General features: G+C 46.6%; 3 protein-coding genes across 5 annotated transcripts; 2 read left to right on the top strand and 1 right to left on the bottom strand.

The window, feature by feature from the left end:
• Window positions 1-973: 973 nt before the first annotated feature.
• On the top strand, window positions 974-4186 carry TAF9 (TATA-box binding protein associated factor 9). Its single transcript, NM_001277796.2, has 7 exons — window positions 974-1040; window positions 1111-1192; window positions 1266-1402; window positions 1470-1604; window positions 2719-2800; window positions 3057-3170; window positions 3591-4186. Exons 1-7 carry the CDS (start codon window positions 990-992, stop codon window positions 3755-3757), a joined length of 768 nt encoding a protein of 255 aa, NP_001264725.1. The 5' UTR covers window positions 974-989; the 3' UTR covers window positions 3758-4186.
• Window positions 4187-6003: 1817 nt separating this feature from the next.
• On the bottom strand, window positions 6004-23195 carry KIF4B (kinesin family member 4B). 2 transcript variants are annotated; one of them, NM_204975.2, is made up of 29 exons: window positions 22758-23195; window positions 21913-22103; window positions 21570-21662; window positions 21003-21169; window positions 20676-20770; window positions 20355-20474; window positions 20049-20224; window positions 19411-19472; window positions 18767-18902; window positions 18202-18260; window positions 17894-17999; window positions 17135-17200; window positions 16648-16833; window positions 15938-16041; window positions 15477-15621; window positions 14863-14973; window positions 14032-14115; window positions 13313-13426; window positions 12925-13080; window positions 12306-12400; window positions 11746-11875; window positions 10990-11160; window positions 10539-10646; window positions 9745-9822; window positions 9552-9653; window positions 8938-9096; window positions 8285-8404; window positions 7477-7599; window positions 6004-6859 (listed from the first exon to the last, which is right to left on the bottom strand). In NM_204975.2, exons 1-29 carry the CDS (start codon window positions 22993-22995, stop codon window positions 6674-6676), a joined length of 3681 nt encoding a protein of 1226 aa, NP_990306.2. In that variant the 5' UTR covers window positions 22996-23195; the 3' UTR covers window positions 6004-6673. The 2 variants fall into 2 exon arrangements, with proteins under 2 accessions (NP_990306.2, XP_015133678.1); XM_015278192.4 differs by having other exon boundaries at window positions 18767-18899.
• An 86-nt stretch (window positions 23196-23281) lies between these two features.
• PDZD11 (PDZ domain containing 11) lies at window positions 23282-26544 on the top strand. Of its 2 annotated transcripts, XM_015278222.4 has the most exons (6): window positions 23282-23405; window positions 23491-23574; window positions 23947-24003; window positions 24338-24436; window positions 24605-24665; window positions 25463-26544. In XM_015278222.4, the coding sequence occupies exons 1-6, from the start codon at window positions 23319-23321 to the stop codon at window positions 25495-25497; spliced, it is 423 nt and encodes a 140-aa protein (XP_015133708.1). In that variant the 5' UTR covers window positions 23282-23318; the 3' UTR covers window positions 25498-26544.
• The last annotated feature ends 405 nt before the right edge of the window (window positions 26545-26949 follow it).

Here is a 26949-nt window from a genome sequence, read left to right as displayed (position 1 = left end):
AGCTCCCCTCCTCCTCCATGCTGAGACGAGAGGAAAAAGTGGGTTTTGTTTGTTGTCTAAGGTCAGCGTCTGGAATTCATCCTCCGTTCCCTCCTTGCAGGATGTTTTTGTGTAATATTCTATGACTCATGAAAGTCAAATGACTTGGACCGAAGCGCTGCAGCACTTCCAGCCAAAGAGCTCAGCAGCAGCACTCGGCTGTCTGCACGTCCAGCACTGACACGTGCTGCTCGCAGCGCCTCGAGCCCCGCGGGGCCGCCTCTGCCCTCTGCAATGCTCTGCAGTGCGGTCTGCTCCCCACGGCCACAGCACCGGGATGGGGAACCCCTCCTGCTGCAGGCCTTGCAGCCCCACAGCTGGGATCGTTGCGTTGCGGTGTGCAGGACGGGGCCGAGGGCTGTCTGCATCCCCGTGTAGGTCGCTTTTGTTGCTTCCAGGTGTGGTGGGCACGACGGGCACAGGTTGGCACTTAATTGCACGTGGTGATCTCGGAGGTGTTTTCCCAGCCTTAACGGCTCTGTGGTTCTGTGAGGTGTCCTCTGAAGGGATGAGAACCTGAGGAAGGCTTTGCAGTACGTGGCAGCGCGGAGCAGCGGCTGTTTGTATTCGGACGCGGGGCTCAGTCGCAATCCGTGCGTGTTGGGCGGTCTTTGGGCTCGCTGAGGCTGTGAGAAAGGGCTGCGGGGATCGGTCACTGCCCAGCACGGGCCCGAGGGGGTGCGCTGCCGCCGCCGTCACTTTTCTCCACCGATATATTTATGTTAAAACACTGACTCGGCACCACTGCAATGCCTGTTGCGAAGCAAGAAGGCGGCAGTTGCTGCGATGCAGGCTGCAGTCCTTGCCGGTCCCTCCTCCCCCCCGCCCGCCTCCCCCTCGCAAAGAGGCCGCGTCTCCATGGCAACGCCCACCGCACTTCCGGCCTCCGTAGCGGCGCTCCCGCCCCTGATGACGCAACCGGAAGTGGCCGCCTGGGCGAGGCGGAAGCGATGGAGCCGGCGAAGATGGCGTCCCCCAAGAGCGCTCCTAAAGACGCGCAGGTACAGAGCGGGACTGCGGGGCCAAAACGGGCCGGGCCGGGCCCAGGTGACGGTATTTATCTCCCCGCAGGTGATGGCGCAGATCCTGAAGGATATGGGCATCACGGAGTACGAGCCGCGCGTCATCAACCAGATGCTGGAGTTCGCCTACAGTGAGTGCGGGGCGGCCGGGCCCGGCCCTGCGGGGGGGTTCCCGCTTTGAGCCCGGACTCGTTCTTCCCCCAGGGTACGTGACCACCATCCTGGAGGACGCGAAGATTTACTCCAGCCACGCCAAGAAGTCCAGCGTGGACGCGGACGACGTGAGGTTGGCGATCCAGTGCCGCACGGATCAGTCCTTCACGTCCCCTCCGCCCCGCGATGTGAGTACGGCCGCGGTCACGGCCGGGGGCGGCGGGGCCGGGCGGGCGCGTAACGCTCTGCGTTCAGTTCCTGTTGGACATCGCCAGGCAGAAGAACCAGACGCCGCTGCCGCTGATCAAACCTTACTCCGGGCCCAGGCTGCCCCCTGACAGATACTGCCTGACGGCGCCCAACTACCGCCTGAAGTCCCTGCAGAAGAAGGTGAGGGGCTGGGCGGGGCTGGCTGCACGGAGGGCCGCTGTGTTTGCAGGGAGGGCTGCTGGCGTGGGCTGTTCGTGCTGCTGAAGGGGGGGTGTGACGGCTGCAGCTCCTCTCCCATGGAGATGGGCTGAGAGCTGCGTGTGTTCGGCCTGGGGGAGGGAGAGCCCTGAGGAGGCCTCGCTGTGCCCTCCACTGCCTAAAGGGAGCTGATAAACAGGAGGGAGAGCGACTTTCATGCAGTCTGATGGTGATAGGATGAGGGGAATGGCTTTAAACTAAAAGGGGAGAGATTTATATCATATGTGAGGGGGAAATCATTTACCCAGAGAGCGGTGAGGCCCTGCACTGCTGCCCAGAGCTGGGGGTGCCCATCCCTGGAGGTGCCCAAGGCTGTGGGGGGGCCCTGGGCAGCCCGATCCCTTCCAACTCTGTGATATGGTATGATTCTATGAGTACTGACCTGTGCACGCTGAAAGTAAGTCGTTATTGTCTCTAAGAATTTCTGTGTATGCTTACTGCTAATTAACTTCAAATACAAATAGCATAAAAAGAGTCTTCTTACAGCAAAATTTACAAGTCATATCAATCTGCTTGGAAAAGACAAAAATAAGGTAAGGTGTTTGGTAGTACAGATACTAAAAGGTATATTGAACTTATTATGTTTTAGTTTTTAATCTGTCTGTTTTAGAGGGAGAAGATTCACTTTGCTTGCTGAGTAGTATTGAATGCCTCTGTTGTTGGTTTTTTCCTGCGCTTTAAAGAAAGAACTGTAAACATTGAGCTTAAGGTTAGATTGCAGGTATCAATGAGGGGTGTGACTTGGTGCTAGACAAGGAGTAGAAGAGTCATTGTTGATTAGAGTGTTGTAGTTATTCTTCCCTGTAACAGTTAACCCCGCCGACCCGCGTGCTGCTGGCAGATCAGCTCTGTGCAGCTCTTTGTCCACAAACTCTCCATCTCATGGATTCACACCACAAACAGTCTGAGAACTTTGGTATTGGAACACAAACTGTGGGCTAACAAAGCTGTCTGTGGCCTTGTAGTACTTCCTACTTGCGTGTGAAGAACTGTTTATTCTGAATGTGATGTTAAACTGAGTGTTCTCTCTTTCCAGGTCACCTCCTCTGCAGGAAGGATCACAGTCCCTCGCCTGAGCGTCGGAGCTGTGAGCAGCAGGCCCAGCACACCCACCTTAGGTAAGCAGCAGCTCAGCAGGGTTTCCCATGGTGATTTTGTGAAGGAAAAGGTCTTGAAGTGTTTTTAAAGCACGCTTAGGGTGCTGGTAATGTCGGGTGCGACACACACTTATCGTTTGGCACCTGAACTGACAGCATAAAAAAAAACAAGTTTATTTTAAAACGACTGTTGTAACCTTTGGTAAGTGTGTATAACTCCCTTATAGCTGGTGTCAGTGGGATGCTATGGATTCTGACTGAATTGTTTTGATTTTAGGAACACCTTCAGCACAAACAGTGTCTGTTTCAACAAAAGTGGGCACTCCGGTGTCGCTCACCGGGCAGAGGTTCACTGTGCAGATCCCTTCTTCTCAGGCAACGGTCAAGACAGGTAAGAGGCAAACTACCAAGCAATGATTGCTCAGTTCAGCACAACTTCCCAGTGTTCTTTTTAGCAGAACAGAAACTGATTTATAGTAATAATGTGGGAAAGTTATTTCACTTCCAGTTTTGAGTAAGTATTATGAATTTCCTGCATCTCCTCACGTGAGACAAGCGCTGCTCCCTTCAGACATTCCAGTAACTCCTACTTATAGTTCCCAGCTGTAGCACAGGGATGTCAACCAGAGCATGCACTGTTGCACAGATTTCCCTTAACCCCTTCACTGTCTCTTCTGCGTTCCCTCACAGTTCTGCTCTCTCCCCTTTACCTGACCTGAGAGCTTCTGAGTGGAAATTGGGTTTCAGTGTGGGAAAATCATTTTTCAATGTGTTCAGTTACTGACTTCTTCTCTTTCTTTCTTCTTTACAGCCACACCAACTACTCCAACAGTTCAGAATGTGCTAATTAATCCTTCATTAATTGGACCAAAGAACATTCTTATTACTACAAATATGGTATCATCACAGAACGCAGCGAATGAATCGAATCCCTTGAAAAGGAAGCACGAGGATGATGATGACTACGATAATTTGTGAGGAAACTGCCCCATCCCTCCTGCTCTTCAGTGATTCATATTGAGTCTGAAAGGGTTTTTTTCCCCCAGGTGTTCTTTGTAAGCTACTCAATAGCATGTCAGTACTCTGTTAGTATGCAGTTGGGTATACAGTGAGAAAGAGATGATTGACCTGTGGAAAAGCTAAGAAGCAATTCACGTTTTCAGCTGATCTTTGATGGTTTTTGGACTTTACAGCAGTGGTGACTGCCATGAGGAGTGCAGCCTTCTCTTCTGTTGCCTTATTTCATGCAGAAAAGAGTCCCTCTCCCTGCAGCCTGGTGAGCTGGGTGCTCACAGTACTGTTCCGTGCCAAAAAACACAGTTTTTAGAAAATGGAGTGGTATAGAATACAACAGCTAATTAATTTCGTATCAAATAAGAAAAAATAAAGTCCTGGATGAGGAAGGAAGTATCTTTGCTACTTTTTTTCCCCCCCAAATGCACGTAAAGCTTCTAGATTGCACAGCTTGCATACATTATTCTCCGTGTGCTGGCCTAGTGCTCTCTTTAAGAGGAGAAATACAGGGAGAGGTAGGGAAGAGGTAACATTGCTTGTTCTGTGTATTTCCAAAGAGCTTTACAGCAGTGGGCACGTCCTCAAGCTGGTATTCGACGTGTGCATTGAGGAAACCATTGCTGTCCTTGTGGCAAACCAGGTGAGGCTGCTGAGGGGCAGTGGTTCTGCCCTTCAGGTGTCTGACGCGGGGCTTTATGCACTGGAAGATGCTTCTGTTGTGTGTGAAGGTCCCAGCAGTGCTGTAATAAGCAAACCAACAGAAGAACAACGTGTTTTGCTGTGAGTGTTTGAAGACTGAAGGAACAAAATGGTTTCAGCAACACGTGTGCACGCCCACCCCTCAGAGGCACACGCAGGCTTTATACAGCCACATAAGCATGTTCTAAAGCAACTTCTATGTTATAAATGTGTGTATGTGGCTGTATTACACACACATTTGTGTTTCGCCTGTGCTATACACACCTGCTGTAGTTCTATGCGCTCTCAGGCACTCTGTAGAGCTGCATAACACCCAGCACGGAGCAGCACACGATGCACTTCCACTACATGTACTTGCACAGCCACATATGTACATATACTCACTTTATATAAGAAACATGTAAGTATATATGCAAATAAGGCTATATGTGCTCATGTACACCTACTTTTCAATGTAAGCAGGATGTTTATTTGCAAGTATACATGCGTGGCTTTACCTGCTCCCCCCTGCAGTCACCTTTTATAGACCAACAGCCATGGAGATGCAGTTCAGTCAGGTTCAGACATCCTTTCATATTCATGTAAGTATAAAGTAGTAATAGGTGGCCCCACATAATGCTTAATTGCAGTGGTGATAATTACAGATTGTGTTACACTGTGTTATATATTGTATATGACATATAATGATGTGTGATACATACAGAATCAGTTATATTGTGTCTGTGTGTATATATGATGTGTGAAAGCCCTCTCACCCTCTCTATAAATGCATGAGTACATTTATGTGCTCTCTGCCATCTCGGATACCATTTTTCATACCTACAATAGAAAGCACAGTGGATAATGCATTAGCTGTTCAGCAGCTGTGTATACTAAGCTGTACTCACACTGTCCTGCATGTGATGTAATATATGTTTAGGTATTGTGGTTTTATGTGTATATGTGAAGCATCTCTCACACACAGCTGATTTTTATGTACACATTTAGACTCACTCCACACACTTCATTTTTGTCTCATATGTGTGTATTTGTATATCTAGATGGAATTTTACATACTCAGGCACACAATACATATATAAAACAGAGCTGTATCTAATGCACAAAAACAAACACACACTCTCACCACCCCTGCCTTGGTTATGTGCCTGCATACACTCTCAGGTGCCCAATCTTTGCTATATGCAAAGCTGTAGTATGCTATATTGCACAGAATACACAGCAGACAACATGGCAGGTAATATATGTATGCTCACACTATTAATTGCTATACACATCAGTGTTGTCCCACCGCTGTATGCACCCACATGCTGTGCTCCCATGGCCACAGCCCTGGCACACCCAGCACAGCAGGAAGGACAGGTTTCCTGAGGTCGCAGCTGTTTCACCCGCATGGAGATTTCTTCCCTTTGTGCCACCTTTGTTCTGCAGTGATGAAGCAGGCCTGACTCACCTGCACCTCCCTCTGCAGCTGAGGGGAAGGTTTGTGGGGTGATGGAGAGCAAAGGGAGATGCACAGTTTTAGTATTTCCTTTATTAAAGCTACAACAAGTTAAAAACCACTACAACGTTCACATATGGCTAGCACGTTTCTAATCTAATTGAACAAGGATATGCCCCTGCCCCAGCAGGTACAGGAGCACTGGCATTTCTCATCTGCTAGCTACTTTAAGACTACAGACAGTGCCTCCACACCATCAAGCACCATTAGATCTCACATGGCAGCTTGGAACAGTTCCTCAACTTGTATTGGAAGACAATGCTTAAATTTCCAGTGCATGTGCAAAGTTCTTTCAAGATCACGGATTAATCTGTACCCACCACATCCACAGCTGAGCACGAGGAAGGCAGCTGTAAGGAGCTGTCATGAGAACCTGGATGAATCTCCTGCACTCGCTCCAGAATTTCTGAAGAGGAAAGTTTCTCACCCTTGTCATGGTAGCAGACACCTACTCAAGTCCCACACATCAAAATATTTACATAGAATTGGACACAATTTAGTTCTAGTAGGAATTAGTGTTTGACTCCCTTGCTGATGCCAGCAGCTGCCAGGCAGGGCAGTCCACAGCACTATTCTGCAGCAGGAGATTCCAACACTTCCATTTTTTCCTTTAAAAAAAAAAAAGTCACCAGCATCCATGGTGTAAACAAGTGCAGCACAACCTCTGTTCTGGTTGTGGCTCATCAGTCAATCTCCTCTTTGATGGGGGTACAACCCGAGAAGAAGCTGGTATTGCTACTCAGCATTCTCTTCTTTTTCTTCACAAATGGCAGCTGGTTCTCCTGGGACTCCTCATCCCTCACCAGCAGGGAAGCAGCAGTGCTGGGCTTCTTCATGAACACACCTTGGTCTGTGATATCTTTCAGGACCTATCAGGAAAGCAAAGAGGACAATTTTGGAGATGGTCACAGCCCCGAGGAAGCCAACCTGCTTTCACTGCAGTGTGGGGGCAGCACATAAAGTTGCCTAAATTAATTTCCAAGGTCAAAACTCTGAAGAATAGAGTACAGAGAGTACACATAAGTAAACAACGCAGTTTACCTGAGGCAAAACCACAGCTGCTGAGGCAGAGCACATACCAACCTAAGAGCAGTTACATTTAGACACAAATAAGGCTTTGTCCTCACTCCTCGATTCCCAGCCTCTTACTGCTGGAAAGGAGAGCATGGCAACGTGAGTCTGTGTAGGTGAGTTCAGCACGTTGGCTCTGGCTCCTTTCACGGAAAGCCTGAGTGGCAGTTCTAATACAAAAACTTAAGAATTCAGACTTAAAAATGCAGTACAAGCTGGCTTGACAGCTGTAGTCCATTCAGTTTCTCAGCACACACCAACTTCTCCGTGTCCAACCCCTTTCCCCCTCCTTCCCCATTCAGATTCCTCACTAAATCTAACAGGGGTTTCTGAATGTGTGCACACAGCAGCGTTTTGGCGCTCTCTCATTTGTTTAGAAGAAAATAATAGTACTAAGAAAAGGCTTGGCCAGTACCTTCATAGTCGGAGGGGAATACACGGGCTGAAAGAAGGTCTCTCCTGCAGTCACATCACGGAGGTCTTCCAGTTTGAAGGAACCTTCCGAGTCCTTTGTTTGGTCCTCACACACGGTGGCGTCCTGAGGGGCAGTGCTCTTTGGAGCATTTCTGCACTACGCAGCCCTCCCTTCCCCACCAACAGCTGAGGAAACACTACAGGTCCCTAAGCCATCTTTTCTCCAGTTCCCAAGTCCCAGTTGGTATTACAGAACGCAGATGCTTCCATCAGCCACCTGGTTTCATGTAGCAGTAAGTAATTAAGGAGTTACTATGGAGGTATCTGCTTTAAATCTTTAAGATCCAGGCAGACGTTTCTAGCAGTTCTCACCAACCATTCCAATGCCACAATTACTGCTAAAAGCCTTAATTATCCCTTTTACTCCTTGAAAAAAAGCACTGAATGAATACATACACACTTAGAAGAGTTAAGCTGCTGTGCAATCTGAAGTGCAACATTTAGGTTTCATTTACTGCGTGGGAGTAAAGAAAAAAAGACAAATTGTTCTCAGATTGGTGGCTGGCAGCACGGGGTGGATATCAGTGGCTTTGGACACTGCCCAGATTTCTGTACTGTGGTGAGAGAATTTCTATGCTGCAGTGGAAGGCTGAACTCCACCATGGATAAAACCATAAATTACAGTAACATTTATAAAGGCCTCAGAAAGGTTGAGGAGCTGTGCATGTAGGCTGGTACAGAAACTGCTCATCTATCCATCCAACCTTGCTTTAACACACCGAATAGCGTTGGGCACAGGCAGTACTCACCTGGAAACCAGGGTCTCTGTTTCTGCACTTGGTTGAGTCACAGCTGCAGCCCGCAGTGCAGCCCACCTTCTGCTTCCTGCAGCCACACTGCCTGTTCCCACATCGACCCTTGCAGAAGCACTGAGAGAAGAGTTTTGTGGACAAAAGGCTTCAGTATTTTATAGGCTGTGTACATTGCTACAGCTGTCAACACCTGGAGCAGTCTGAAGGACAGTAACCCCAAACTGCCACAAACCTTTTGTTATTTCATTGCAGCCCAATATCTTGGGAAAAATAATATCCTCTTTTTGCCTTCAGTATGGAAAATAAGAATTTTTGGTTCTTCAGAACTTGACTTCAAGCCATCCCAAAGGAATCCAGTTCCAGTTGAACAAGTTAACACATAGACACTAAGAGGCAAACCACTACCACTGTTCCTGGGGCTCTCTATTTAAATGGAAGTGACACAACTAGCTGTTTCATGGCATATTTGAGGAATGTTCCTTTGCTAGCTTGGGTACATGAAGCAATAGCAGACTGCATAGCTCAGATGCCCAGCAGTGCAGACACTGCAGTCTCACTGCTTTGCTGTACACCTACTGGATGCTCAGGGATGCGATAGATAATATCTATCTATTATCTTATAGATAATAAAGGGACAGAAGTGACCTTACCCCTGTTGCGCTCTTCTTTGTTCCTTTGGCTGCTTTTACTGGAACCCACTCGGCATCCTCCTCCTCTCCAGACTCTTCTGAGTCAGAAAACAGCTCTTCCACATTCATTTCTGGGGTTGGTGCACGTGGTTTTGCCACTGTTTGCCGGCGAGTCTTTGGCTGCACACAGGAATCACACAGGTTGAAGTCTCAGAACACACAAGAGCGGCTTTACACCTTTTAAGGTTTTACAATGAAGTCCCACTACCACATCCTCACTCCTCTCAGACAGCCAACAGGGTTACAGGGTTAGAGACCAACGATCATAGTGGTGAGGATTAAAAGTTCAATCAAACATTCAGCTCAAACTGCTACAGAGTCTGTAAAAACGTAGCTGACAAACATCAGAAAAACTAACTGATTGTGTCATAGTCTTGGCAAAACAGCTTTGTATCATTTACTCCTCTCAGCACTGAGATTGGGATCTTTTGCAAGGCCATGATTAAATTTGCTACAACAGATGCCTCACTCCAGGGTTCAAAGACTGGAAGTGCTACAGAGAAAACAGCCGGATTACTAAGCAGCATACAGCTTTGGACAGCATGAGAAAGAAAATCGTTATGCAGCAGCTTTACTTTGGGTGGAATGTAATCGAAAGGAGAGTCCGGGGACTCAGGTGACACTTGCTGATCGCGTCGGAGCTTCTGTCCACTGGCAACTTGGACAAGCAGCATTTTCTGTTAAGAAGGACAAAAGTTAGCTTTGTAAAATATATTAACCCAACTGCCAAGATGCCCTTATACCACTTATGTCCGTACGGATCTCTACCTGTTTAAGAACATCATTTTCCTGGAGAAGCTCTTGGTTCTTCTCACAGATCTCCCTCATTTTCTCCAGCTCTTTCTCCTGTTTGCAAGACGAGATAAAATCAGCAGGCTTACACAGGGTAACACACACAAATAGGGGTTTGGGAAAAGTTTGTGTCTTTCAAACTTCCTTGCAACGTCAGAGGGGTTTCCCATATGCTCTACAACAGGATATCAGCTCTGTATTCTAGGTCAGGGAAATCATTAGTGCTGCTATCTCGTTTTATGCATAACATTATCACCACAACAGAAGGAAGTCAGTTTTCTTGAAGTGACCACTGAGGATCTAAAGCTTCCCCTATTTCCAAGGCTTGCTGGCAGATGAGGTGCACCTAGGACTGGTTTTACTTCAATGCATCATCAAACATGCCCTTTTGCAGGAAGCAAGATGACAAGGTTTCTACCGTGCATATATGATCAAGTTAAAGCTGCTCTGCTTCAGATATCACAGTGGAGCTCTGCTCAGCAAAGATTTTTTAATAGCATTTTGACTAACAAAAGGTGTTCTGAGCACAGATGCTTGCATGAGCTGGTCAGACACTGCTGAACTTGGAGAACAGTTGCTATTCAAGCTCCAGTAAGCTTGTGTCATTCCTCTTATGTCTCCTCTTCCATTAAAGTAAGAGTAACAGCATTAACCTTAGCTATAAATGCAAATACCCTCAACAAATCCCTCTGCATGCTCCTCGCTCTAAGGCTACCATACCAATTAACAGGTGGCCTTTGGGAAAAAAACCAAACATATACAAAGACTACCTGGAACTTGAGTCTCTCCTGCATCTGTTTCTCCTGCTCACTTAGGGAATCTTCCACCCCTTTCCCTGGTGCTTCTTTCTGCTGAAATTGGCTGAGCAGGTACAGAACCTATAAGCAAATTAACACAAAAGACAAAGAGGTGTGAATTCCTAAAGTGACTCCTGGCAGCTCAGCCAGTAAAGGCCTGGACAATTTCAGAAAGACACTCTCTGCTATTTCCAGTATTGTTCTCTCCTGATCTGCTTTGTAAGTTATCACGTGCTCAAGTGCAACATCCTCACTTAGAGCAATGAAAGTTATTTTATTCAATAACTTGCAAGAGACAGAAGATTTCTTGGGAATAAGCAATAGATCAGTTTCAGCATGTCCTGACTGCCTTTATCTATAAGTAGATCTGAGAACCAGAGTTACTAAACATAGGGGCTCTCAAGACTTCTAATTTATGCTTTACCTCTTGCTGGTGTTGCTGTTCCTGCAGCAGAAGCTGATTTTGGAATTCAGCCTCCATTTCTGTTGCATGGTTTCGCTCTTCAATCAGCATCTTCTGTATGTCTGAACAGTTGGTCTTACTCTGCTGGAGGCTGCTCTCCAGTTTGCTTTCCTGGACTTTGGAGGAAACCAGCTGAAAGACAAGCACAAGGTGGTTGCTTGGTTCCACATTTCACAGTGTACTTGGGACAAAAATAATGCAGTCTGAATGTGAAGCATTTCTGCTTAACAGCCAACCACCCTAAGAAGTAAACTAGTCCCTTCAGCAACAAAGGGAATAGATGAGACATGCTGAGCTAGCATCTGAAAGGCAGTATGGAAGTGAAGAACAGGTAACAGAAAATATTATTAGCCAGTTCTAATCTCTTCTTCTGTTCAGTATTTAGGGGGAGAAGGGGCCCCAAAAACAAATGCTCTCCCATATAACTACCTTCATTCACTTCCTTTAGTCTCCAGGTTTCAAGAACTGCATTTTGTTTCTGCCATTCAGTTGATTTTCCCTGATTTACTAGTAGCCGAATTCTTACCATCTTCTACTTTCTGTCTTGTTTAAGGTTCTACCATCCCAACATCCACTGTACTGCTTCCAGCCTGGTCCCAGATAACACTGCCCTTTACTCCATTCAGATTACTATCTATTATTCACTTCCTTTCATTCCTGGCTAAGTAGATTTCACCACTAAAAATAAAAGCCCTAAAATAGGAAGACTCAGTTTACCTCCCCAAGGAGATACTTCAAAGCACATTTAGCCTCCAGAATGGTTGCAATATTGTCCCAGCGTTGTTTCACACGATCTCCATTGTCTGCATCTAAGAGTTTCTGCTGCAGGTCTGCTATTTGGGCACTCCTTTGGAAGAGCACAGAGATTTGAGGTCACAACGCAGGTGAGAACACAGGTTAAAAAAACTTCACAGAATTTTAGACAAATTAGATGAAGTTAATATTTTGACTACATAGAAATACAGACTACAGCTGCTATGCACCACACCAAGGATTGTCTCTTCCCCTCCCATCCACACCTCCACTTAAAAGAGGTTTGCCACAGTCAAAAATGCTTGCAAACAGAGAGGGACAAAATCTCAGTGACTGAGCAGTATCCTCAAATACCTGCATTTTAGAAAAGAATAAAAGCAGGAAAAACAGGCTCTTTTTGTTTGATAATTTCAAACACTGACAATGAAAATATTTAATTGTTCTTCTGTTTCATACAACAGTTGTAGAGATAAAGTAGAAAGAAGTAGCCTCAGGCTGTGGAAATCAGCTTTATAATACCTTACCTGAGCTCCATCTCAGTTTCCAGGCTTTCTATCTGCTTTGATAAAGAAAGGTCCATCTCTGATGCCTGCAGATCTGTGATGGAGTAGGTTCGCCTCTAGAGAATTGCAGCAAGACAGAAGAGAGCAGCAGTTTTAGGAATGTGTGCAAGGCTGAGCCTTCCTTTATAGGCATTTCAGCAAAAAGTAGAGGTATTACTGCAAAAGCCTCCAAGCATTTCTTCAAAGCTTAAATCCCACTATTCTTTTGCAACAGCAAAATCTTTGATAAGGGCTGTGACCAGCTCCTACCCTCCAGATTCACTGCATTAAGTAGCAGGTTAAGTACATGTTTCCCAACACATAAGAGGACATTTAAGGTCAGGCTAGACCAGGCTCTGAGCAATCTGATCTAGCTGTAGATGTCCCTGTGCATGGCAGGGGAATTGGACTAGATAACTTTTAAGGGTTCCTTCCAACTCAAGAGAGACTGTGGCATTAAGTAAGAACATTCCCTTTCTAGAAGAAAGGGTTAATCACCTCTATCTACCTTCTGAGGGAAACGCTCACATAAGAGTAAGTTATGGCACTTGCTAGTCAGCTACTGGTGTAGGACAGGCAATGTGGTATTTCCTTCTCTTACCCGGAGCTTTGAGGGTGGGTTTTCCCCAGACTCTTTTTTCTCTTTAAGCTGAAGGAGCTCCTGTGCCAAGATCTTTCTGTCCTCCAGAAGGTCTGCAAGATGCCGGCGAGCCTCTTCAGTACTAACCAGTACCTCTACTTCATTTGCCAGCCAGCTCTGGGGGAAAAACAGTACAGTGGTTGATGGCAGTCTCAGCTTCAGGACTGGTTCCTTATCAGAAAGGCCTCCACAGCTAAACCTCTGGATTAAGTTACCTCCCATTAACAGGAATCAATAACTACACACTCCTCCCCCTTGCTCCCCACTCATCAACCCGAGCAGCACTTCATGAGTTAGCAGAAGTGGGTTTGCAGTTATTCCTTGGGATGCACAACCTGCTGTTACACACCTTCACTCGTGCAGCAACTCCTTCCATCCCCCGGTTCTGACTCTCCTTCCGTTTATCTGCAGCCTCCCGTTGCTTCTGCAGAGCATCCTTCAGGCGTTTGTTAGCAGCTGCAGCCTGCAAAAGAATTTGCACGGAAGCAAAACACTGGTTACATCATTTAACATCTAATGGCTGAAAACATGAGGTCTTCACAGTGCAAGCCAGGCTCTATGAGACAGTGAGAAAGTAGGATAATAAAACTGAAACAACTTCAGACCTGAGCACAGACTATAGAGTCCCTGACATATTTTCCTTGGCTACAAGTCTTGCTTTAAAGACAACTTGCTTCCAGGTCTGAAGGTAGAAGAAAACAACCAAAAAATGGTTTCACGATTCATTTCTTCTTTCCAGGCACTGTGAAGGAATTTTGAACTGCAATCCAGAGCATCCATCAAAGCTCTCTGTACACTTTCTGGCTTGGGGGTCTGCAACAAATTCTCCACAGCAACCTGATGCTCAGCAGGGGGTAATTTATCCTTTAAGGACTGGATTTAATCAGAAACCCTCAGGCTACAAGACAGAAGCACAGCATTTTCCCTACGGGCTGCCCCTCTTCCTCTCTATTTACATACCACCAGGCTGCTTGTTGGACGCTTCTGCACATCCCATCACAGCCTCCAAACACACTTTGCAGACATTTGGAAGCAGTCAGCAGTTTCTAGCAGATAATGGCTCCTTACCTCCTCTGTTTTGCGCCGAAGAACACTGGCCTGCTTCTGAAAGTCTCGCTCAAGCTTCAGCAGCTCATACTGCCTTTTGCGATCCTGTAAAGAAATACATGCAAGATGCAGGAAATTACGTGTCATCTGAATAGCCATGGCCAATTCCACACTTTTTGAAAGAGAACACATGCACTGCAGGACAACAAATATAAGTGCTCTGTAACAGTGATTTCACTGATCATTACAAGCTAAAGTCACATATTGTTGTTGAAAACAGCTGGCTGTTAGGCTTAGAGTAGAAGGGCTCCACACTTTCCACCAAAAAGGTTTTGGAACCAGAAGGTTGGAAGAGACCACAAATCACAAGCTTAAAATGTAGCATCCCTGAGCACTGGGGGGTAAACTTTTTGTATTAAGATCTCCTGTGAGACCAGAAATCAAGTGGTACATACGTTTCCTCTTTATTACACTTGAATAGGACAAGCCAGATGGATTTAACTGACTCACCATTCACCTGCAGACTGAATATCCCTTTGAAAGGTTGAATACTCCTATTTTGTGGCCAAACCTTATGACTTTAAATACTTAAAAATATAAATATTTTTGTCTTTTGCTTTAGAGCTGAATGAAGATGAGCCTGTTGATAGCTTTAAGGTCTCCAGACATAAGCAAGAGAGTCCTTTTACAACTGGTAAAAGGTGACAACCACATGAACTGTTTCGTTGTCTTCAAAGCATTCCCCAGATGTTTTTCCAGATGCTTGTAAATTAAGTAAAGCCTTATAGCAAAGGCATTAATGATTTGCTTCACGCTGAAGAGGTACAGTTTGGAAGCTTGTTGTTTGCTCACCCGTTCTTTCAGCTGGATCACTTCCTTGTCCTTCTGTTGTTTCCACTGTCTAAATTTCTCAGCATCCTCTTTCATCTGGCGCATCAGCTGTACCCTTTGGTTTTTCATTTCCTAGAGAACACAGAGGGCTGGAAGAATTGGCCAATAATTCAACTCTGGGTAGTTTCAACCTACATTTCCATGCTGTGGGTTGGTAGGCACAGGTACCAGCAGTGGTGATAGACAGAAAGCATTATAATATGCTGCTCTCTTAGAGTACATGCCTAAGGATGCTTTCAAAGCGCTAAAGCCCAGGAATTCATTTTCAAGCCATAAAAGGAAAAAATAAAATAAAATTGTATGCATGATATAACGTGGAAATCAAAGTGAAGCAACTTGACTAAGGTGGCAAACTATCAGAATAGGTAGAAGATATTTCTGGTTTCTTCTATTCCCCAACTCACAGTAGTCACCTCCCTATTGCACTGCACCAGCAATGGAAGTCACGTAGCAAAAAGGACTTTGCCAAAAGACTGGCATTCTCTGTTTTATTAGGCTGAGAACACCAGTATCTTCTGCCTGGAAGCCACTTTATCTAAATAGGGGCAAGCCTGAGAACTGCTAGGGTTAGTTACCCTGATCTCCTGGTTCAGTTTGGAGACCGTGCGTTCCGTAGATTCTTTCAGCTTTAGGAGCTTTGCTTGTTCATTCAGCTTTTTCTTTAGCTCATTAATTTGCCCTTCCAACTCCTGAAGTCTTTTCCGACGCCGTTCACTCAGCCTGTAAAGAAACCACACTTCAAAAACAGACCTCTGATTATCATTAAACAAGTGCTCTCCAAAATATTCCGGCAAACAGATTTTTTCCCCCCAAGGCCTCAGAATATACTCTGCCAATGACATCCGCAGTGTTCACAGGCACTCACTAGCATGTCACACTACCATGGATGAGAGGTGCACTACTCTTAATCCTGTGCTTCTATCAAAATAGAAGCTTTGCCACATAGCTAAAGTAAGGCTAAGACGATGAATTTTCTCAGATGCATTAACACAAATTTCACTGCTATAAGCCATGCAGCTTGTGAAGTCACACGTACTTGGCTTGGTTGACATCCTTCTTTGCCATGCTCAGAGCAAGGATCAGCTCCTCCTTTTCTTTTTGCAAATTGCTGACTTCTAATTCCAGATCCTTGATGTTAGTCTACAAAGACAGCAGCAGTAAGGCTCCCAGTAACAACCCGAACCCCCCCGCCTAGAGACAAAGCTTTAAGGCAGAACACCCTGGGGAGCCATGTTTCTTCCCAGCAGACTGTAGGACATTTTCTAAAACCAGCACATCTGAAACTGTAGTCAGTGCACAAAGCCATTGTAACATCAACTAAAAGTTAAAAATAAACAGTTTCAGAGAAGGGAGATCCCATCACAGCTTGTGATGAGGAAAGCCAGATCAGCTAGCTGCACTATGATGTTTAATAATAATAGGCATTTCATGTTGGCTTAGTATAGTCAAGTTAATCTTGAAGAAAAAAAACCAAACCTATTTCACATTAAATAGTCAGTGGCTAATAATTCATTTCAGGGAAAAGACCATCTTCTTCTGGACTGCTTACAGATAATCAGACATGGTTGCTTCCCATTCTCTGCTGACCTATAGTCAACATCCTCCTGTGCCCAAAAGGGCAATAGCCAAAACTTAAGGAAAGAGACTCAAAAAAAAATGCTCATGAAAGTGTAGATCTTCAATGTACATTGGTAACAAAAACAAAACTTACACATCCTTAAAGGAACTATTTGTGGAAGAATTTACCTGGTACTGGGACTGAATGGGCTCTAACTGACTGTCATTCTGTATCATTTTTTTTGCAAGTGCCTCTTTCAGAGCCAGGGCTTTATTCAGTTCAACCAGTTCTTTAGACATCTGTGCTTGACGGAGGGCATGTTGTGTGGTAAAGTCATCTGAGGACCTCTTGGTAACCTGGCCTGTTTCTGCTTCCTGGAGAAGATACAGCAATGAGTTGGAATGGCCAACCTAAAGCTCTCTGACAACACAATTAGTTTCTGCAGAACAAATTCATTTTTACATTAAGAAAAATAGGTATTTGTTAATGAGAACAGGTTACTGAACTTAAATTGAGCGTATAAGGATGTAGAAAAGCAGCACACACAAAAGCAACACATTATTCACAATTACTTGAACCACAAAACTAGCAAAAAGACTAATTAGAGAGGAGCAATAGAGCAAAGATATGCCCCTAGTAAGTCTGTGCTGCAGACTAAGGACTCCCCTTACTTACACCAGCAGCATCCTGTTCAGCGTTTGCCATCTCTGTAGCAGCTTCTGCTGCAGCAGCACTTTCACTCTATATAAGAAAAAAGGGAGAAAAAAAAAAAAGGTAGACAATTAAGATGAATTTAATAGCAGCCTCTTGGTGTACAACAAAGTCAGTTACCCTCCTCTGCCCAGAAAGCTATCTCTGGGAAGAGGATATCATGGACTTCCTTCTTTTGTACAGTGAGCAGCCTCTTCCTCCTGACAAGGCATTCTGCCCATGTTCCCCAGACACTGGCAGCCAGCTCCTCACAAGAGCAAGGAGTGTGGGGCAGGAGGGAGAAGGGGAAACATCTAGTAAGGTAGTCCAGAGAAGTTCTCAATTAGACAAAGATCTGACAACTTCTATAAAACAATTCCCGGAGTCTGCAATTGGGGTTGCCCATTAAGCTACCAGATTTCAAATTCAGCTTTCAGTTTTTGGATTGGTAATCCACACTGCTCTCCCAATCATTAGATTCTTTAATGGAGGCTCTCATCTCCCTCCCATTCTGCCAGTACACGCAGACACATGGGCACAAGCGGCCCCTCTGTTGCATTAAAAGCACAGAATGGCAGCTTGTTTGGAAGTGGACAGAGTCATTTAATAGTTTTAATACCCGGGCTCCTTGAGGGAGATTTCTGCTGAGTAGAATCCACTGCACAGCAGGTTGACAGGTGGGAATTGGGTTTTGTTAGTGAAGCTGCCTGACACACACACTTCTCTCCTTGAATTTGGTCTTACCTGGAACTGAGCCAACACTTGCTGCAGATTACGGATCACCTCCACATTTTCTTTCAGTTCCTCATCTTCCACAGTCTCCAGCAGCTTTTGGAGGTCAAGTTTGCATCTGCAAAGCAGACACAGGAATAGACCCACAAGTCTTACTTGGCAGGTTTATGTCACACATACCAGTAAGTAACAAATTTCCCCATAGAATACACAAATGAGATCTGGATCAACAGATCGATGGCATTCTGTTTATCCCAACAAGGATATTTAATGCTGAAAGACACTTCCTCAGCACAAGTAGGGTGGGGTAACAGACTTACACAGCATGCTGCTGAAGTTGCTCTAGTTTGGCATTCATCTTCTCGTTTTCTTGTTCTGTCTAAGAGAAACCAGAATTACACTGAATTGTAGGAAGTGCAATGTAAAAGTAAGAAGCCAGAAGACAGCCAATTGATTTGTAGCAAAACACACGCTGCCAGTCTGTGGCAAATCAAGACACTGAAATGTCTTCCACAATTACTTTGATTACCTTGTTTAGATCCAATACCTATTTTGGCAGGTGTATACACAGCAATGAACTAACAAAGAGAAAGGAAAAACAGGAGAGAATGGGAGTTCAAAAGCATCTTTAAGACATTAAAGCAACAGAAGAGCTGAAAGAGTCCAGTTTCCTTCTTTTCCTGTAGTCTCCAGATCTTCAGGCCTTCACAGATTCCAGAAGGCTTTTGGTTCTGACTGCCCAACAGCTAAAGATCTGAGATAAACGTGTGTGGAACAATAAGAGACTGCTAACATGTCATTAGTACAGGAGCTATTATTGATCAGTCTTCAGCTAAAGGGAAAAATCACACAAATTAAGGTTCTTCTCAGGAAATAGAGCCTTACCACAATGATCCTTTCCAACATCTGCGCTGTCTGACCAGCAGCTTCACTCAGCCCTCTGCTCAGCTTTTCATTCTCTTCCATTAGAGACTGGTTCTTCTCCATCAGAGACTGCAGGTTCTCTGAAGGTGCCATGCTACTGAAATATTAAAGAACCATTTTGCTTGTGAGCATGACACATGACCAGAGGTTTTGTAATAGCACTGAAACTGCCTCCAAGTTTCTGAAATAACTTACAGCAAATACAGGTTATAGCAGATGAATAGAAAGACTGGAGGAAGACTAATCTGAATTCAAAGTCTCTGAGGAATACAGGGTACTGAAAGCAGAAATTTGCAAGAAAAGAAAACATCCTTTTAACACAGTAACGTTGCTTAACCAATGCCAAGTCTGTAAAGCGCATCAACTTGGGTTTTAAAATTTACTTAAGAGAAAACACCCACTCAGTCTAACCTCCTCCTCTGCTTTGTGCTTTTACAAAGAGTGGAGACAGAGATTCCTAATTTTTTGTGGTGAAAGAGGGAGAAAGAACAGAAGGATGGGTGGGCCTGAGAAAGGCATATCAGAGTACAGTGCCTAGTTTCTCTTTCTCTCCCACAACTGATTTTGGCCATCATTTAAACTGAGAGTTTATCTACAAAGCTTACTTGATAGACACTGGGAGAGTCCCTCCATGGGCCTGCAGCAATAACACCTGTAGCTGTTGTACCTAGAAACACAAACAAACAGTGCTTACAAGTCTCTCTTGCAGTTATATTCCTTCAGCCATTTAGTTACTAAGATTCTCCATCTTAATGAGTCATGTGCTCCACACCTGAGCTTCCACTGCTTCCTGAGGGAAGGGATCACGTCTCTACAGTATGTGAAGTAATTTGCTCCCCCCACCTCTCAGGTGTGCTCAGCTCATAGCATGCTGAGTCACCTGCAGGCTGTCCTGAGCACAGCCTCAGACCCCACTGAACCAAAAGGAATGTCTCACGCTTTGCTGAACCAATGCTGTTCCTCCATTACATGAGAGACTCTTCTTGTAGGTTAACAGGCAGGCAAGCAAAATGTCAATCACAGTTATCGTTTTTCTATCACATGGAACAGCTGCTGCAGAATTTCAAGCAGCTTTCACATACTCTCCCTACAGCACTTACACAGCCATCCCAAGAGATGGAGAAACACATACTGAATATTTTCCATATTTTGTGCAGGTGTCCTATCTCCTTGCCTGCTATTTACTGAGCCGATTACCACAAGGATAGATCTATTCTTGCTGCATGAAGAAAGCAACCAATACCTGCTGCTTTAGATGATGCAGCTCAGCTGCCTGTGGATCAACGTTGACAATGGGTTTGTTTTTTATTTTTCTTGCCCTGTCAGCATAGCGCAGAGTATTTAGAGTTTCTTCTAGATTGGAATCTGCTGGGCTTACACAGGCAATCATGAGAGTGTGGCTGTTACCACCCAGAGAATCTGAGAAGGAAAGCAGGGCATTATCAATGGTCTGAGAGAAAGCAAAAATAATTAGAGAATTATTTCTTTTGGTACTTTGTTATTTAAATGGCACCTGTAGATTTAGGCTTTGTCATTATCTGTCTCTTACCTTGCAGTAATCTTGTTAACTTTGAGTCTCTGTAGGGGACAAAACCACCCTTTTTATTTTCTTCACCAAGAGCACTAATTACGTTCCCCAGGCAGAGGAGACCTCTGTTGATGTTGATACCTGTGCACAAACAAATGATAGTGAGTAGAGCCAACTTAGTAGCTACAAACCACTCAGCTCCTGCCTTTCTTACAAAGCATAGAAAGGTTACTCAACAAGTGCATGCATTAAAAATAGTAAAGAACTGTTTTCTTTCCCTGACAAGGACCCAATTTACAAAGGCAGATTTTAGAAGCCGAGCCATGTCCTTTTCCTACAGACCTTCTTTCAGCCGGTCTCCTTCAGCTTTGGTCTTCTTTTGCCTCTCAGATCCAGCAAGATCAACCAGGTGTAGCTTGGAGTGAAAACTGCTGTTCCTATGGCAGAAACAGACTATCTTACTTGCTGAAGTAAACTTAAAGTTGGGAAAGAAGCAGTCCAGCTGTTACTACACTTGAGCTAAAGGGCTCAGAAATACACCTGTCATCAGAGACAGTTTAAATAAAAGAATTGCCTCAGGAATAGCTCAGTTGAGCTGCAAAGAGAAGAGAAGACCAAGAGAATATAGTTTTAATAAGCATGGCTCCTGGCAGCTGTGGGATGGCTTACTTGTCATTTTTCTTTTTCTGATCAATGCAAATGGTGAAGATTGCATGGGACCGTGAGGACTGGGAGTTCATTGCTGTGGAGGCCACAGTTCTGCAATTGTTCCCTTGCTCTAGACAGGATACGGTATCTCGTGCACAGGCGACATTTCTTTCTGTTAATCCTACAATCTGTATCCAGAAAGAAAGCATCAGTTATCTTCTCCTTCCTCTTCACTTCTTAACTTTCTACATCGCAAACATTATCTTCAGTGTACACGTGCATTCACAAGCATGTCAGTCTTACTTCAAGACAGAAATTTGGTATGGACGCCCCCAGAGAAAGGTTGTATCAGTGATTTAAGTCCCATTAATTCTCACTCATCACATTTCTATGTGCAAGTGTAACCCTATTGGTGGTACATTTTAAGTAAACATAAGGACCATCAACGGTTCCATTGGAAGAAGACACTGCAGTGATCTCCTATGCACTAACACAAAGTAGTGCTCAAGCAGACTGACAGTGCTTTCACTGAAACATTTCTCTCCAGTGATTCTGCCCCCAAACTCTGCTTCTGACTGCCCAACAGACCTTTATGCCTTCCTTAGGATCCTCCCGTATACTGATCTGAGAAGACCGTTCTCTTGATGAACACAGTAGGTCTAGAATATCCTCATTGTAGATCTGAAAGCATCAGAACAGCAGCTGAGAATCAGCGGCTTTTCAAGAAAGCAATTTGCACGAAGAATGACATACAACTACATTTAAATCAGTGCTAAATTTGCATGATAGTGCACTCATCTTGCTTTTAGAGAAAGATATCAAGCACTCAGATAAGATCTCATGTAGTCTGATGTAGATCTGGCCTTGTTAAAAACCACTTTGCCTGCAGTTCATACATTTATAACAGTTTGAAAATCAAAACCACGTTTACCTCCAAATAGGAGACTTTGAGGACAAATTCCCAATCCTGCCTCTGCTCTTTCTCCTTAAACAGCAGCTTGATTACACGAGGGATGACCCCCATGCTGGGATCGTGCTCCTGACTGGCCGTGTAAGTACCTCCCATAGAGTACGTTTTCCCAGATCCCGTCTGTCCATAGGCCAGGACGGTGGCATTATACCCTGGGGGAACAAAGAAGGCCCAGATCAGGTGGTGGTGCAGAAACCAGAAGAAACTTTGACAAGAAAAGCAGCATTCCAGGAAAAGCAACTCACTGTTGGTTTAACAGCCTTTATAGTCACGTTTAACAACATTAAGAAGTAGATCGAATGAAAAGCATTGAAAATAATTAGTATGGCAGTTCTTTAAAAACAAACAAACAAACAGCTTGCTCTGTTGCTTCACTAGAGTCAGTACGAGCTCTGTCATTCTAACTGCACTTCATCAGCAACAGTTAAGGACCCTTATGACCCTTATGAATGAAGGAGGGGGTGGCTCAGAACCAAAAGAGGGGAGATACAATTAGAAGTAAGGGAGTTATTCCCAGAGGGCGGTGAGGGCCCGCCCTGCTGCCCAGAGCTGGGGGTGCCCACGGCCACAGGTGGGCTCCGTGCAGCCTGAGCTGGGGGCACCCAGCCTGCAGTGCAGGCCTTGGGGCTGGGCGGGCTTTAAGGCCCCTTCCGACCCAGCCATTCCGCGATTCCAACCCTTCTAGGAAATGGGGCAGGGTTTGGCCCTTCTCACCGACGAGTTTTATCTTCGGGCCGAAGCAGTGAGCAGCGAGCGGGAGCTGAGGGCTCCCCCCGGCCCCCCCACAGCCCACCTCAGCCCCAGACCTTTGAAGATGCCCCGTATGAGCGGAGCAACGGCGGTGTTGAAGACCTCCTCCTGCTCAACCGACGGGTCGAACACGTAGTCGTAAGTGAAGGCCTTGTCGCTCCCCACGATCACCTGCGGCTCCCCGGGCACGAAGCTCAGGCACATCTGGCAGCCCTCGCTCGTCTCCTTCGGCACCAGCGGGCGGCAGCGCAGCGCCACGCGCACCGGGATCCCCTTCTCCTCCTCCCGCACCATTTCGGGCCAACTGAGGGACGGGCAGAGCGGGCCGAGAGGCGCGGAAGGGGCCCGTGAGGCTCTCAGCAGCCCCCGCGGCGCGGCGGGGAAGGCGCAGAGCGGCCTGCAGCCCGCACACCCCTCAGGGCCGCCCCGCCGGACCCACCCCGCGCCCCGCCGCCACCCGTTGGATCGCAGATGGCGGCGCCCCAACCGTCCGCGTTCAAACCGGTGCCGCGCGCCGCTCCGCCAGTCACGGGGCTCGACGTCATCACGGCGCGCGGCGCCGCGCGAGAGGCGGAACCGAGGGAGGCCGAAAGGGCGCGGCGCGCGCGGGAGGCGGCATGGAGGGCCGGCTGCCCTACGATGATTTCCCGGTGGTCTTCCTGCCGCCCTACGAGAGCCCGCCCGCCTGGGTGCCGCCTCACGAGGTGAGGGAAGGCTCCGAGGGGGGGGTTGCGGCTCGGCGGGGCTCGGCTCGGGGCAGCGCCTCAGGCCCGCCGCTTTGTTTTGCAGAGGGTTTACCACCCCGACTACAACAACGAGCTCACGCAGTTCCTGCCCCGCACCGTCGTCCTCAAGAAGCCTCCCGGGGCGCAGGTGAGTGCTGCGGGACCCCACGGCGGCCCCGCGCGGGTCGCTCTTGACCTCGGCGCGGCCTTTTTTCCCGTTGAACTCAAGTTGTTTTCCCTAAATTGGCAAAGAGGCGGGCAGAGCTGCGAGGGCGTGATAAGGTCTGACTGAGCGCAAAGAGAGCGCGTAGAGCGTCACCACGGGTGGTCGGCGGGGGCTGTGGGGTGAGGGGGGCTGCTGCCCTGCTGGGAGCGCCGGGCGGGGAGGAGGGACAAAGCTGTACGGAACGGCAACGTCGTGTGAGAGGGGCTGGGACGGGCGCGAGGGAACGACCCTGCGGGCACTGGGGGGGATTGCCGTAGAAGTGGTGTTTCGCTGCTGACGTGGTTTGTCTCACAGCTCGGCTTCAACATCCGGGGAGGAAAGGCCTCGCAGCTGGGGATCTTCATCTCTAAGGTGTGTTCGTGCTCTCCTTCCCCCCCCCCCTGTGTTCTGTCTGTTCCCTTGGGTGTTGCAGAGCCAGCTGGGTGTGCTTGGAGGCTGTCATCTGCCTTTGCATGAACCTCCAGACTCAGAGCTGTAATCTGCCACTTTCCAGGTAGCAGGCAGGCAATGCTACACCGTTTGCTTACCCCTCCCTAGCCTGCAGGGAGCACTGCAGTCCCTGTTCTCCACATGACCCCCCCCCTCCCCGTGTGAACACGCTGCACGGGCGCATTGTGCAAGCTCCAGGACCTGCAGTACTGACCATAGAGTGTCAGCACTGCTGCATCTGCTCTGCCCTTTGCAGGTGATCCCTGACTCAGATGCACACAGAGCTGGGCTGCAAGAAGGAGATCAGGTGCTGTCTGTAAATGATGTGGATTTCCAGGACATCGAGCACAGCAAGGTGAGTTCTGCTCCCCACTACGCGCTCTCCTCCCAAGCAGGAAGATGGGAAGTGGTGCATAGCCTTCTCCTTCACACCAGCTCAGCTGGGGGCGCTGTGTAACTGATGCACTGCTGTTTCCTATCCTCCAAAACAGTTTGAGCATTGATCAACTCTTTCTGCTTTCAGGCTGTGGAGATCCTGAAGACAGCCCGTGAAATCACCATGCGTGTGCGTTACTTCCCTTACAGTAAGTGCCTGCTAGCTCCAAATCTGGTCACCTAGCACCGTTTCTCCTTGGGCAAGACTGCTCTGCATCCCTGCTGATCCACCTGGGCTTAGCAGTGATGAGTCTGCAATTGTAGGTGTTGTCACACAAGCAGTGTTCAGATCAGAAAACACTGGTCTTCAGTCTGGGGATCAGAAAAGTTACTGATTCAAAACAGCAGGGATTAGCTTCAACTGCTCACGCATAGAATCTTGTAGAGCAGGACTTAAGAAAACAGTGCTAAAAGCTGAGATGGTTTCTCATGGAAGTGTACAAGAACCTGCTTATCCTTGAGTAACACAGGAACCAGTTCTGTTGCTAGCGGACCTATGCTGATGGTAGATAGACACTGTGTTTTCAGTCCATCTCTATAAGGATGTTTAAATATTGCCAAGGGGAAAAACTTCTTAGCTATTGATTTCTGAACCCATAATGTCCAGAGATACTCAGAGGGAGAAAGGAGGAGTGGGGAAAGGTCAAATGAAGCCAAACAAGGATTCTTCATAAAATAGGGAACTGACCCTTAAATGTAAGTATAGGAAAATAAGCAGCAAGGGAAGAGAGGACTTCAAAACAAGCACTGAAATAACTTGAAACAACTAGCTGAGATGTGAATGTGCTATTTTAAAACCAGCTGCTATTTATGAAGGCAGCAAACACTGCATCTATTAATGAAGTATAAGCAGAATTTGTTTTCTTGTAACATCTTGGCTAGTTTCTCCTCACCATCAGCAACTGCTCTCCTGCCCCTTCAGCCTTGCCTTCTTTTTCCTGTCCAGATTACCAGAGACAGAAAGAAAGAACTGTTCACTAATAGGCAGCTGTCTGCTGTGTCCTCTCTGGAGGAACTGTCCTGCAAGAAACTCTCCACTACCTTTCCTCAACATCTGAGATGATGTATTAAGTTTCAGTTGTCACTGGATGCACAACTGCACAGGTATCAGCTCTGCTCCCTGCTTGAAGGAACACCACAGCCTATTTAGCTGGAAGATGGATGGGGCTTCAGTCTGTTCTCCTGGAACTGGATGATGAAACAAGTTGGTGGTGCTGGCATGAAAGTGGGTACCAGGGGGCAGCTTGTCCTGACAGAACTATGCTTCTATTCTAGTAGGATATAAGTTAAAAGGAGGGCACTGCTGGTTCTGGATCCAGCCCCTGTTGCTAGGATGTAACGCCAGGAGTGCCCGAGTGCACTTTAGCAGAGCATGGCCTTCTCTAAGAGATCAACCTGTTCACTTCTCTGGTGATATGAAGTCCTTTCCTTCTCCACTATTCTACCTCTGCTCTACACTACTGGGTTTGCTTGGTACTCAAACAGGAGTAAAATCCAGTCAAACTCAATGCACAACTCTAGCTGCACTAGTCTGCCAAGGCATGTGCATACCTTGTTGCTGCTTATCCACTCCTGTGATACAGGACCAAGATGCTTGGAGCATGTTTCTAAACTGCAGTAGCACATAGTCAGGTTCCCTTACATGTTGTGCTTTCACTGTTAAAGTTTCACTTGCTGAACTTGCTTCCTTCACTTGGCACAGCCCCCTCCCTTTCAGGTGCTCCCCTCAGAGCTCCCTACCCCTTTTCCTCTGCCTTGGGTACGTTCTCTCCTGCTGGGACAATTCACCCTCCTGCTGCTGAAATGGTGACATGGTAGCTGTTCTACTGAGACAGGGGACAAAGCCTGCCGTGCCTTGTGCTGGGAGGGCACAGATGAAAACACTACAGTTTATCAGCAAAGCTGGACACAGATGTAGGATAGTATCATACTGTAAATGGTATTAGGACAGCCCTTGCTCTGGCTTTCTATGCGGTGTTTTCCACTCACTGTAATAACTGAAATAATAAAACTAATACAGCAACACGACTTCATCTTATTCTCACTCAGGAGGTCTCTGAAGGGTTTGTTGCCACCGTCAGCACTCCCCTGAGGAAATGCGTGGCTCCAATTACCTTTACAGCCTGCAGGAAAAATGCAGCGAACCCATACCAGGTGCAGCCCTATTATAAGGGTGTTTTTCCTCTGACTGGGATGGAAGTCAGCCTGTGATTAGTTTGCAGTGGCATTTCAGTGCTGCCAGAAAGAAGAAGGGCTGCAACAGAAGGATTTGTCTTTGTCACCTCACTTGACAGCTAGGAGCAGCCCAATGTGGCTCCAGCTCTGCCTGCTGGATTTGCCTTAGCTGAAGTAGAATTAAGAACGCTAGGAAGAAAAGACTTTCAGTCCCATAAAGAAGTCAGTTATTCTACCAGGGAAATAAGCATCCAGGCT

Source organism: Gallus gallus, chromosome 4, assembly GCF_016699485.2.
Source record: "Gallus gallus isolate bGalGal1 chromosome 4, bGalGal1.mat.broiler.GRCg7b, whole genome shotgun sequence".
Taxonomy (NCBI): Eukaryota; Metazoa; Chordata; class Aves; order Galliformes; family Phasianidae; genus Gallus; species Gallus gallus.
This window is presented reverse-complemented; position numbering and strand designations above follow the sequence as displayed.

Bases quoted from the DNA above. Each gene is read 5' to 3' on its own strand.
- TAF9 (NM_001277796.2), top strand. From the start codon at position 990: ATGGAGCCGGCGAAGATGGCGTCCCCCAAGAGCGCTCCTAAAGACGCG. The intron at 2,801-3,056 runs GTAAGCAGCAGC...TTTTGATTTTAG, and splicing joins GCCCAGCACACCCACCTTAG to GAACACCTTCAGCACAAACA. The intron at 3,171-3,590 runs GTAAGAGGCAAA...TCTTCTTTACAG, and splicing joins TCAGGCAACGGTCAAGACAG to CCACACCAACTACTCCAACA.
- KIF4B (NM_204975.2), bottom strand. From the start codon at position 22,995: ATGGTGCGGGAGGAGGAGAAGGGGATCCCGGTGCGCGTGGCGCTGCGC. The intron at 20,771-21,002 runs GTAAGCCATCCC...TTTCTGCCATAG, and splicing joins CAGAAAAAGAAAAATGACAA to GAACAGCAGTTTTCACTCCA. The intron at 16,042-16,647 runs GTAAATTCTTCC...CTGTCTTTGTAG, and splicing joins CCATTCAGTCCCAGTACCAG to ACTAACATCAAGGATCTGGA.
- PDZD11 (XM_015278222.4), top strand. From the start codon at position 23,319: ATGGAGGGCCGGCTGCCCTACGATGATTTCCCGGTGGTCTTCCTGCCG. The intron at 23,406-23,490 runs GTGAGGGAAGGC...TTTGTTTTGCAG, and splicing joins CCTGGGTGCCGCCTCACGAG to AGGGTTTACCACCCCGACTA. The intron at 24,004-24,337 runs GTGTGTTCGTGC...TGCCCTTTGCAG, and splicing joins TGGGGATCTTCATCTCTAAG to GTGATCCCTGACTCAGATGC.